Here is a 12,500-nt window from a genome sequence, read left to right as displayed (position 1 = left end):
ACATTACCTAGAGGTAGCCTAGCTGAGTTTGCTCTGAGTGCTTGAGTGCTTGCTTCCCCAGCAAGCGCTCGAGTTGGTGTCGAGTCTGAAAACGTGACGTCATGTGCTACAAAAGTATCTGCTATATAGTTGCGCTGTTATTATTTCAGGTGAATTGTTACCCGGTAGTACCGACGGAATTTGGGTCAGGTACCAAATTCGGTACCGATCCCTAATGGGGACTCTGTGCCTTTAGAACAGATTGATTCCATTTCTATTATTTCCTATGGGGAAAATACATTAACAATCCAAACAAATCAAAGGTCGGAATTATGTTCAAGCTTGGAGGTTCCATTGTATGCTATTTCACTTATAAAAAGTCCATGTTCATCATTTCATTCTTGCTCAGCTTGGTCTTCTATAATTGTCTTGACTGGGCTCACTGGCCCGTTAGCATGTAAAACCTTTAAGGGGTCATCACAGGAAGAGATGGTCTCCTTTGACACAGCTCCAGCCTGGTCCGGCTGTTCGGGCTGCAAGTGATCGGACTCTTTGTGGTCCTGGACGGAATGGGTGGGATGTATCTCAGATCTTAAGGGATCGGACTCTGATCTTAATGGATCCGACGGGTTCACCTCCTCGCTCCTCCTCTGCCTCGTCACCAAGGGAGCTAGGAAGCGCTTTAGAAAGGATGGGTGAGATGACTCCAGGGAAGAAATTGGGAGCTGACTTCCGCTTGGAGCAGAGTAAAAGTCAATGCGGTAGAAGAGACAATCCTTGCTTTCTTTTTGTCTCTGTTTGGTCAGAAAAAAACACAACATTATATATAGAAAGAAGGGATGTAACGCTAAACGGTATAATGATAAACTGCGGTAACATTCTGGACAGTTGGTAATACCGTTTAATGTTTTAATTATCGGAAAATCGTCAGTTATTGATGCATTTTAGGCGACATTGCTCACTTCCTTGAAATGCAGCGGCACCTCCGAAGCGCTGTTTGCAATGGCGGAAAACAACACAAGGACCTCTCTCTAGAGATTTGAACCTCCTAATAGATTTAGCCCTCCTAGTAAACGGACAAAATCCGAAGTCTAAACGTATTGCTGAGGGTAAAATATTTGCGGATAGTCACCCCATGATCAGAAAATGCAGGAAAAAAGTACCGCGAAGGGAGGCAACCCTTCAAACATGATGAGCCAACTCCGGCAACCACCATCCTCAACTACATGTCGAGTGCAAGGTAAGTCAACTTGTAGCTGAATGCATGATGGAAAGTGTTTGAAAATGTCTGTCAAACGTTCTTATAGTTTCACTTAATTAGGTGTTACCTAAAGTTACTTGTTATTGGGCTCTATTGATGACAGTGAGTAGTGTGTGCACACAACACACACTGCACTTCTGTTTATGTGTTTTGTGCTGTTAATGACTGCTGCTACTTTACGTTACTGTTAAAACACTGCAACGTGTTTTGTTTTAACAAGATTAACAATAGGGTTAGTGTGTCACTGTGTGTTTTGTCAGTCAGATGACTGTAGTCATAATCAGCATCTAATGATAATAATAGTAATACATTTTCCTTTCACTTTTTTACAGAGTGGGCATGCAGCGGACAAGTTGGATGCCACAGCTACAATACATCATCATCTACCAACATCACACATACAATACCTGATGCCTTCTAGAAGCAGCGGGTTTTGCTCCTTCGTCAAATATGGCAAAAGACCTCACTGCAGCGCTGTCACATCAGGTGCCATCTTGCACATTTTTCACATTTAATTTTATGTATTTATGTTATTTAGTTTCTGCCACATTTATCTTATACACTTATCTTTGTTTCTTCTACAAAGTACATCATTTCAAATGTTATTTGGTGTTTAAAAAAAAAAAAAAACTTAGTTGAAATATTTCAGTATAAGTACTTTTTCAAAATTTTGAGCACATTTGAAAATAGCACGATAGTAATGATAACCGTGATAATTTTGGTCACAATAACTGTGATAACCGTGACATCCCTAATAGAAAGGCTTACAAAAAGCCTCTTTTACACAAAACTGCTCTAAGAGTAAGATACGTAGCTTGGACATGTGTGCCTTTTACACAGAATGGCCACAACATTAATGCCCCATGTTTACAAGGTGTGTCAGAAAATATATATTTCAAAGCCAAACAAGTTTTTCCCTTCAAATAAATCCCTCTGGAATCTAACACACTTTCCCAGACTTCCTTGCCATGCCTTCATGTACTCCTGGAAGGATTCCTTTAGGGTCCAATGCAGAGCTCCTTTATCACGGCCATCTTGATGTCGTCTATGTCTTCTTGATGACCCCTCTTCAGCTTGGTTGGGCAAGAAGTATAAAATAGCATAGAGCCAGGTAGAGACGTTTTTCCGACTCTCAGTCAGGAACAGTAGGATGTATTGTGAGAACATGCGTTGTCATGGTGAAGCAGCCACATGTTGTCCTGCCACAACTCTCGCCTCTTATTGCACACTGAACAAAACAAACATGGCAGGATCTCTTTGTAGACGTACTGGCTGATCAACTGGGTTTATGGCAGGATGTCACTGTGGACGATGCCCCTCATTTTCTGACACACCTCGTACAATACTTGTCAGAGATCAACAACTTCCATAGGCTATGTACTGAAGGGTCGGATTTCCAATTCAGATTTTTTCGTCAAGACCTTTTTAGGAGCCGTTCACATTACAAAAAATGCGATTTCTAATGTGAATGCAGTCTGACCTGCAGGCGGACATGACGGCATGACGTTGCACACACTGCAATGTTTATGGAAGTGAAATGGCTTCAATTCCAGTCGGTCTCAGTACTGGCGCATTTGTGGCAATTTCAAGGATTTTGTGCAATCAAAGTCAAAACTTTCTGAACCAAATTATAGCGCGTAGAAGATTAAGAAGGAAGAGGACAATTATTTTGGCTCTGGCAGTTTTAAGGGATATTTTGCTTCGATGTCTGCTTGAAGAGCGTGTCTAGGCGAGCAGTCAAAGACAGTGGTAAAACGTTCACGTGAGTTCCTAAAGCGTATTATTTTCGCCTGTTTTCTGCTCCATTGTCAACGATTTATTTTGTAACCGTCTATTTTGGCCAACAACTATGACGCTTATCGCTTTTTGGTGATGTTCTGTTGGATGAATGCGGGCTAAGCGCTGTAGCGTTCACATTGACGTCAAATTGCATATATATCCGATTTATTTCCACATATGAAAGAGGCCTGGATCCGATACGAAAAATTTGGTATTGCAGTGTTCACGAGGACATGGAAAAATTTGATACCGGTCGCATATGGGCAAAAAAATCGCAATTGACCTGCAGTGTGAACAAGGCCTTAAACACAACAGGATGAGAGAAGTGAGTTCACCCCAGTCTGGACATAGAGGAATGCTACCTCCGAAGTTGGACAACTCCTCGGTAGACGTCGTCAGCCTGACGGCGCTTTTCACACAGAACAGCGACATGAATGAACAAAAGTTGGGGGGAAAGCCGGATTTGACAGGAAGTGTGAAAAGGGTGCACAAAAGTTACTCACTGAGTTGTACAGATCTCCCTTTGAGTCCATACACACAAACCGTTTTCTTCTCAAGTCAAATATGGACACAACATCGCTCCCGTTTGTCCTTACAGGCAAAATAACTGCAAGGAAGCAAAGCATGGACGTTCAGTTTGACAAAGTTGTTAGTTTGCTCACAAGTAAGGCAGAGCGAAAGTATTTCAAGCATAAGAAGAATGCAATGTCAGCGGTTTTCCAGTCTTTGTTGACCCATGGAATATTTATATTTCAACACAATTAAAACTTTTTTTAAAAGATAAAAATACAATTGCCTTTGATTATAAATGTCATCAGCCAGAAATTCTTGTTAATAATTATAACTGTATATTACAAAATGTGCTATTATATTTGATTTTGTCCATACAAAAAAACTCACTGAAAAAGTGTGTGAACTTCTATAAAGTAGGTTACGAAACTGTTTTATAGAATTTGTATAATCAGAAATTTTATCAATTAAATAACCAACGATATTTGAGTGCTTGACCTACAATGCATTGGTGTCAGCGTGTTTTATAGAATGTTTGAAGAACAGCAAAGTGGCTCCTGCATTCTTTTGTGTTTCTAGCTGCGGCCATTGGTAGAAGAAAATTGGGCACGTCGGGGTTCCATAAAACAAATCAAGAATGTGTCATGCAGCACACTCACCTAGAAAGTCCCCAAGAAAATGTTTCTTTGTGAAACCAGCACTGTAGTGATGTGTCCTGACTGGTGTATCTGCAGGCCTCCTAGATCTTAAACTGTTCTTATGAAGCTCCTGGAACCTCCATTTACAATCCACCGGCACGGACACATGTAAGGCAATCAGGAGGAAGGGGTAGAAAGACGCTTGCATGGTCAGTCGGTAGTGTGGCGCTCCACTTACTGGAGCAGAACAAGCGCTCTTGGTTAGCGTGTGAGCCGCTCTCTGGAGGAGGAGAAAGTCCAGCGGGCCTATTTAAACAGAGGGTCGATAAACCAGCTAACTCATTTACCCAAATGACACAACGCCTGCTTGTTTGTCGGCCTTTGTGGAATTCCTGCAGGCTTTAACTGGCAGGATAACAAGGAATGCCGTAGCCTCTTTGGACACTATAATGTATTATTTGCCTTGGCAGCAAAGCGTAGGCTGTAAAAGGGGTCAGAGATTTCCCCGATTTTTCTGTTGTTACAGTTGTATTTCAAATTCGATTTTTACATGACCATGGGCCTAATCTACTAAAATCCAAACACCACTCGCTAAACAGCGTGTGCAGACAAAAAAATAGCGTGTACCATTAGTGGGCGTGTTGTGTGTGATCTACTAATTGATAACTGGTGCAGAACGCCATATTTAAATTAGGTTTTTGCATGCACTCCCTGGCTTTCACCATGGAGACACTCATTTACTACACATTCATGTTATTATGCTCCTACATGTGACATTTTGCTGTTTTCTAACATGCAGAGGCATTTTAGAAGCAGTCCTGAATTGCATGTACAGCAGAACCCACTTTTTTAGGGCACAGAAGGTGCCTTCATTGAAGATGCTGGTAATAACTGTGAGTGTGCATTGGAATGTTCCGAACGCTAGAAAATGCATGTTGCAAAAAATAATTTTTTCACATAGAAGACATTAACATAAAAAAAAAAACATCATTAAAATAACACCAGCAGACACCCACATTAATTAATGTAATTTGTTTTAATACGCTAACAATTTGAAATTGATCTTGCAGAAAAGACAATATGTCTAATATTTATATTTTTGACAGACCATATATGTTGACAAGCATACATAGGACAGATGCAGCGCGATCACCTCGTTTGAGTTGAGTTGAGATTGCGTTTATTTGAAACATGCATGCATACAACATGATACATCACAATTTCCAGTTTCTCTATTCAACATGTTCGAAAAGGAGTAGGAAGAAGCAGAGCTTTTTTTTTTTCTTTTTTTTTTTTTTTACATAGCAGTTGCTAAAGCTTTTGTTCACTTCCTGTTCTCAATGTATTCACAATATACTCCATAAGTAATAACATTAAATAGAAATAAATTATAATGAGTGAAGTAAGTTATATGTCGTATGGTGAGATGAGTAAGACTATCTAGCAAATTAATGGATGGATGAAATAACTTCTGAATGTTTATCATGATTCTTCTTCTTTGTACTTTGTAAACACTTTAAGTTTGAAAAGTTTCTTAAAGTGGATTATATTAGTACATTGTTTGATTTCTTTACTCAATCCATTCCATAATTTAATTCCACATACTTATATACTGAAGGTCTTAAGTGTTGTACGTGCGTACAAATGTTTTAAATTAAAATTTTCTCACGGTCATTTCTGCGCAACTGACAGTTTGTGCGTCCTTTCCAGAGGTACTAAATAAAAATGCAAAACAGCGTCCGCAAAACAGTTTCAGGCTCGACAAATCGCACTGCGTGTGCTAAATAATTATATTGGGATGTTCTCCTCCCAGTATTGTGAGAGTTCTGATGATCAACATATATTCTGCATGTTCATGAAGACACACTCCTTATTTTGCTCACTTAAGAGACACAATCCTCTGTGCACAAGTTTAGTAGATCAGCTTTGTGTGTGCTATCAAGTTCGCAAACCTTTAGGAGAGCAGGCCCTATATGTACAGTCGTCGGGGAAAATGAAACCTCTAGTTATAGACCGCAGCACAAAAAAGAGGGTAAATTGCACTCCTACTGTGTGCTTCTCAGCCCAAAGTTTGAGCCTCGTAAATCCGGTTGAAATTTCATACACATCTAAATGTGCTCTCGAAAACAACCACCGTAACTTTATTGTGTAAAATTTGGGAAGCACAATTGTGGCGTCTTCTCCCCGTCATCTTTGAGTGTAGCGTGCAAGGACGGGCGTGGAAGAAGTGTCAAAAGATGGAGCTAACTGTTTTAATGACATTCAGACTTGACCTAAAACAATAATCTCCTCATCCAGAAACAACAACAACGCCGGAAATGGGTCCCGTGAAAAACCGTCCAACCGGAAATCTCTAACAACTAAAGTTCCTTAGGTGAATAATGTAAACTCACTACATTGGTATGTTTTAGTGCTTTCATGGTCGAGTTTAATGACAGATATAAGTGAGAACTGTACACTACTTTATATTAGAAATGGCAACAGGGGAGGTTGAATGTCCCATAACAAGAAGATAGAGACAAAGAAGAAGCTTATCAACTACGGTGTCAGCACGGACTACAAAAGGCAGACGCGCGCAATTTTTCTGGATTTATGCTGATCCCAAATACACATCAGCAGGTACCAGAAGGTAAGAAAAGTTGCTTTTGCATAATATTGCGAAACAAAACGCCAGATAATGTCTTACCTTATACACACACCATAATAATACTCGTATGTTGAATGAAGCACAGTATAATCCATCAAGCGGTGCAGCGTCATAGCTTACCAAAGTCGTACTAAAACATTTTGATAGATTTTTGAGCGCCGTGTGTAATGTTCTATATTTTCAATGGAACATATAAAATGTTGGTGTTGTATTACTTGAGTCATGTTGCCATCATATTGCAGTCTACACTTATCTCTTATATTTGACTGCCATCTACTGGATACACTCATCATTTCACCATGTACCAAATAAAATTGCTTCGAGGCCGTCAAGCAAAACCAGAATTATTCCGTACGTTAGGCGCACCGGGTTATAAGGCGCACTGTCGAGTTTTGAGGAAAAAAAGGGATTTTAAGTGCGCCTTATAGTCCGGAAAATACGGTAGTTGGTTATAATCCCTAGTTATTACTACAAATTTAATGGTGGACATTTGCATAGTACCTTACTAGTCATGTCAAGTAATGATAAAGAACCTAGAGGACATTTTATTTGACAAAAACCCATAAATCCTAAAGCACTTTGCCAATAAGTAGCTCAAGCCAATAAAAACTGACAGGGGAACAATTAGTTTTGGAAAGGCAAGTGTAATTATTAATATTTGTCATCTTTCCTTTCCAAGTACAAAAATGTACCACATGGTTGATCTTTATTGGTTTTCTTTCAAGTGTATTGAGAGTGTAACCTGGCTATTTTAGGACGCAGAAGCCTGACTTCCTGTGTCATTTCAAACATGGAACCTGAATGCATCACAACAGCTTTTACAAAATGTCTTTTTATTATCATCTCAGGAATACAGTTGACTGCTGTGCACAGCACATACGTACAAAAATAAAAGGAACCCCATTTGTTATATAGTTTTTTTTTTACTTACTCTTTTTTTTTTTTTTTCAGAAACAAATGATTGAAGAAGTTTGTTGTTTCAAACTAAATTACAATCATTTTCAATAATCGGAACTAAGGCAGAAGGTGAGGTATATGTTCAAAAAGAGGAGGGGGACTCAAGAGGAAGCACTCTCCCCTCAGTGCAGGAATAGAAAACTGAGAGGAAAAAGTAAAGGCTGCTGGCACACAGGGACACACACAACACACACACACAAGACTGATCCCAGATTCACTCACTCACATGAGATCCCTGTGAACCAACATAAATCTTTAAAAGCAGCTGATGATCAGCAAAATGACAAAATTCAAACATTTGGGTGCATAATTCCAAAGGGAGCATTGAGAATTCCTTGTGCATATTAAGAAGGAATTAAAGACGTGGGGACTTGATTGACAGCGGGCGACTTTTCTTCCCACTCAATACCTTCTCTCGGTTGCAACTCCTCACAAAAAAAGTCTGCCTCAAAACAAAATCATGCAACCTATGACAGACTTTCTCGTCCAAACAAAGTTGCTTTCGACGCAACAGCATTGCTATTAATAACATGTTATCCTCCTGCTATTGCCAGTTTGACACTCCAGCCGTCACTCATTGTGCCGACACTGAGACGCCCCATAACAAACCAGGGATGACCCAAAAAAGTAGTATTGCCACTGAAATCAAGTGCTTTTTAAAAGTGTACATTTGGCTTGTTTGGATGGGGTTCTTCCCCTGATGCAAAAATCAACTTACACTAATTTTTAGTAGTTTTGCATCGACTGCCATTTCAGGGGGGAAAAAGCTACAGCTGATCATCGATCGTTTTATTAAAGGCTGAAAAGGCAAAACGAATAATACAGTAATGATGATACATTTAGCGTTATCACAGTTTAACATCCTCAGCCTCTTGTGGGTCACAGTATTCAGTGTTTAACTAGCCCAGCTTCTTGGAAGCGTACGTTTCTTCTGCTACTTACGTTACCTACCAGCAACTCTTGTAAACCCCCCCACCCCCCGTTTCTTGCCTTCATGATGCCCTGGTATTCCTGACTCAAACTCAATTGATATGGCCTCTACTGTCTCTTTGGCACAAACCCAACAACTCGTGCATGCGCTGGCATGGCCACGCTCGCCTTAAAGGTGCCACATACTCTTCTCCGCCACTAAACATGAGCAGGAGCCTAATCCAGCGCTCGCAGCGTGTTACATTCAGACAGTGTACGAGGTCAAAGATGACGAGCTCGAAAGATAAGTTCATAGTTCAAAGTTTGCAATTCAAAATACAGTGGAACCTCTAAAGTCAACGACGGTATGTTGCGGATCTGGGGGTTGAATCACCAAAAATGATTCCCGGGCGCGGACACCGCTGCTGCCCACTGCTCCCCTCACCTCCCAGGGGGTGAACAAGGGGATGGGTCAAATGCAGAGGACAAATTTCACCACACCTAGTGTGTGCGTGACAATCATTGGTACTTTAACTTTAACTCCTTTGATTTGTTTGGATTTATATATTTTTTTTAAATAAAAAGTACTTGAAATCATCTGATGATGAGAGTAAGTTGGTGCATCCATCCATCCATTTTCTACCGCTTGTCCCTTTTGGGGTCGCGGGGGGTGCTGGAGCCTATCTCAGCTGCATTCAGGCGGAAGGCGGGGTACACCCTGGACTAATCGCCACCTCATCAGTTTGCAGCAAATTCAGATTTTTTTTTAGAACACCACCAATAGTGACAAATAAAAAAAAAAATCTACATTTGTCACAATTCAAAATCGCGTTCGACCTTTATAGCTATCAAGCACACGTGTCGTGTGTGATCATTCACAAGTGAGATCTTTGACAACGATAGGATTTTAAAACAGATGCCATGTTACTACTATATATATATATATATATATATATATATATATATATATATATATATATATACACACACACACACACATTAGGTCAGGAAAAAACACAGAGGCTAGTTCATGGGATGAAATAGCCTCTGTGTTTTTTCCTGACCTAACGTATATTCCGCTGTAGCCTGGTATTTAGCACTGTATAACAGATAAACCACAGTAACCTCGACTATATATATCAATATATATTTCGAGCGCGATGATGTCACGTTATCAATGGGAAAATGCATTTTTAAACATAATGATTTCCCTGAGCGGCTAAGAGACACCGAGAGTAACACGCGGTAGAAAATGGATTAGAAAGGACATATTTTTAAAAATGATAATAAAAATTAAACATTTTAAACTTGGGACTTCCCCTGGGCCGTAGTGTGGGGAACCCTGGGATAGACTATTATGTATCCCACAATGGGGAACTTACATTGTTGCAGTGCAGGTTTTTACACACAGCAGCAGAAGTAAAACGTGATAAAAAACAACAAATTAGAAATAAAAAACTTAAATATTGCGCACTAATATGTAAGATAAAAGTTTTATTGGGGTGTGTCTTGCATGGTTGAACCAGGGAGAAAGCAGGTTTTAATGCTTGCAGCTCATTAAAGACTACAACACGAACCCCATCTGAGAGACCTGGGCAAGACGAAGGGGTTGGACCAGGCAGGTTGCATAGCGAATGCTGATAGTTTGGAGTAACATTAGTACACAGGTGTCAAACTCAGATCTAGCCCGCCACATTAATGTACTCGTTCTTTCCATTTTGAAAAAAATTAAGTACTGCATGAAATTGCATGTCTATTAAACTTTACTATTTTCTGATCATGCGACAATTATACTATTATACACCGTAATACAATTTATTTTTGTAAAAATTAATACTTAAATATCTTCTTGTCACTTTGACTCATGATTTCACTGCGCAGCCCTCACAGCAAGTCATCCCTCAAAATTTGTACGTAAATAATAATGAAATGCACAGGCAATTGTGTAACCATATCATGAGGCGATTTATATTCCTATATTATTCACTGTTACAAGCGACCCTCTGAAGGCAGCCGTAACAGCGATGAAAACAAGTTTGACACCACTGCATTAGAACATACTTCACTGCTACACAAGTGTAAAAAATAAGTTAATCACAGTAAATGAGAAACATTCAGTGTTTCCTGATATCACAATATATTATTCACTCATCCTGTAAGAGGACCAAATGCCTATTATGTCAGCGTCATGAAGGAGCAGGTCTCCTTTTAAGTTATTAAAGTGGAACCCGTTTATGTCAATATCCCTCGGAGTGGCTGAGTCACATCAACAGAACTCAAACTAGCCATTGCTTGCACATTGACTTGTGACATTTGTCAGGGACATAAAGTACATTTTTCAACCAATGCCGGTTTGTTGAGATCGTTTTCCAAAATATAATTGTGTGTATTTTGTTCGTTTTCAGAGAAGAAGATAAAAGAACAGCTGGAGAGTCCACCGCGGGAGAAGACAGGACCTATGCTGAAACTTTAAAGGTAAGTGGCAGTTCCCTTCTTCATTAGTTTTGATTGATGTTTGACAAAAACAAAAACAAATCTGCTTTTGCAAAATCCGCAAGTACCTAAATGCTCACTGAACTCAAGATGTACAACCTTAGAACCATGTTCTTCAACGTTTTCTGTGGATCACGAATGGTTTTGACGGGCAAAGTGTTGAACTTTAGGGGTTCCACTTCACTAACAGTCAACATTGATTGCACCTCATTTCAGCAGCACAAAAACATGAGAGAACCTCGCGGTCTTGATCAAAGACCAAGGTCAAAAGTTGAAAACACCTAAACGTCAGTAACCGGACACTGAAACGTCAGCACCTCCAACCTTGGTACACAAATGGCTCTGACGGATGGGGCCCACTTGAGCACGGTGGCTCAGCTATGTTAGCCCACATTACAGGCATCCTCGCCGAGTTAAACCAACAATGGAGGATGCGTGCACCGTCCCTTATAAGTCCAACTCTGAGCATCAACCTTTGCCCCGTCCTGTCCCCACATTGGCTCACACAGCATCTCAAATTGTTGCATTCAAGTAAAGTACGCTACATCCTCTGTGACCAGTTTGCATAAATCCTTCCATCCATAATAAACACAATCTAAAACGTGAGAGACTGAGGTACCTGAAGTGTAGTCCTGATGTCCTTCAAAGCAGACCCTCATTAACAGTGAACTGACTAATCAGCAGTCGCATCCACACCACTACTTCCTGCATAGAGGCTTTTAAGTGCCATGCCAAAAGAGCTCCCATTGTCACTTTTTGTCCAAATTCACCACGCTGAGTGAGAAATAATGTTCTGTTCATACTTGTAATGATGCCATGACCACACACACACACACACTTACACTCATCAAGCCTGATAAGCAAGTAAGTGTGAGATTGTCGAAGCTCCCTCAGAGGCCGAGTGCTCTCTTTAAATCGTGATGGGAAGAATAAAAGGCTCGGCTGCGTTAACATCCGCAGTGCCAATTGACTTTCTCGATCTAATTCCGTAGGGGACTAAGCGGGGAAACGTCTGGCCCCCCAGGAATGGGGTCTGCGGGAGAGATGTCTTGTCTTTCATTCCTATTTCTGACTTGAGCACCAACGTTTCTCGCATGCAGGTGGGGCGGGGGCGGGGTGTGCACACAATAGGAATTCAAGGCACCGCTACCTCATGACAAAGCAAGAACAACTATCGTGCTGCTGTTGACCCGCCAGAGATTCAACAAATGGTGCAACAAAAACAGGCATTTTTTTTGTTATCTGTAGTAGTAGTTTCATGCATGTATACTTTATCGATTTCGTCAACTCAGGATTTTGGTGCTTTGAGGTAATATAATTATACAAG

At 40.4% G+C, this 12,500-nt stretch overlaps 2 protein-coding genes across 6 annotated transcripts in view; one reads left to right on the top strand and one right to left on the bottom strand.

Annotated features, from left to right (window-relative positions):
• The window catches only part of LOC133612628 (uncharacterized), a 5,090-nt gene extending 673 nt beyond the window's left edge, over positions 1–4,417 (bottom strand). The window contains exons 1-4 of one of the 2 annotated variants that reach the window (XM_061970223.1): positions 4,189–4,417; positions 3,523–3,626; positions 615–773; positions 1–539 (exon numbers count right to left, since the gene is read on the bottom strand). The exon at positions 1–539 is cut by the window's left edge and continues 673 nt beyond it. In XM_061970223.1, the coding sequence (XP_061826207.1) occupies positions 375–539; positions 615–773; positions 3,523–3,626; positions 4,189–4,375 (615 nt within the window). In that variant the 5' untranslated portion in view covers positions 4,376–4,417 and the 3' untranslated portion in view covers positions 1–374. Of the gene's footprint in view, positions 774–3,522; positions 3,627–4,188 lie in introns of both variants that reach the window. The other variant, XM_061970222.1, reaches the window with a different exon arrangement.
• Positions 1–12,500, top strand: part of tigara (TP53 induced glycolysis regulatory phosphatase a) — a 34,195-nt gene that overhangs the window by 14,193 nt on the left and 7,502 nt on the right. The window contains exons 6-8 of one of the 4 annotated variants that reach the window (XM_061970219.2): positions 1,573–1,726; positions 11,086–11,155; positions 12,274–12,500. The exon at positions 12,274–12,500 is cut by the window's right edge and continues 189 nt beyond it. In XM_061970219.2, the coding sequence (XP_061826203.1) occupies positions 1,573–1,726; positions 11,086–11,153 (222 nt within the window). In that variant the 3' untranslated portion in view covers positions 11,154–11,155; positions 12,274–12,500. Of the gene's footprint in view, positions 1–1,572; positions 1,727–11,085; positions 11,156–11,389; positions 11,910–12,273 lie in introns of those variants that run through there. The other 3 variants (XM_061970220.1, XM_061970217.2, XM_061970221.1) reach the window with 3 other exon arrangements.

The sequence above is a fragment of the Nerophis lumbriciformis genome, linkage group LG10 (genome assembly GCF_033978685.3).
Source record: "Nerophis lumbriciformis linkage group LG10, RoL_Nlum_v2.1, whole genome shotgun sequence".
Taxonomy (NCBI): Eukaryota; Metazoa; Chordata; class Actinopteri; order Syngnathiformes; family Syngnathidae; genus Nerophis; species Nerophis lumbriciformis.
Note: the sequence above shows the minus strand (reverse complement) of the source record. Positions and strands in the feature narration are given on the sequence as shown.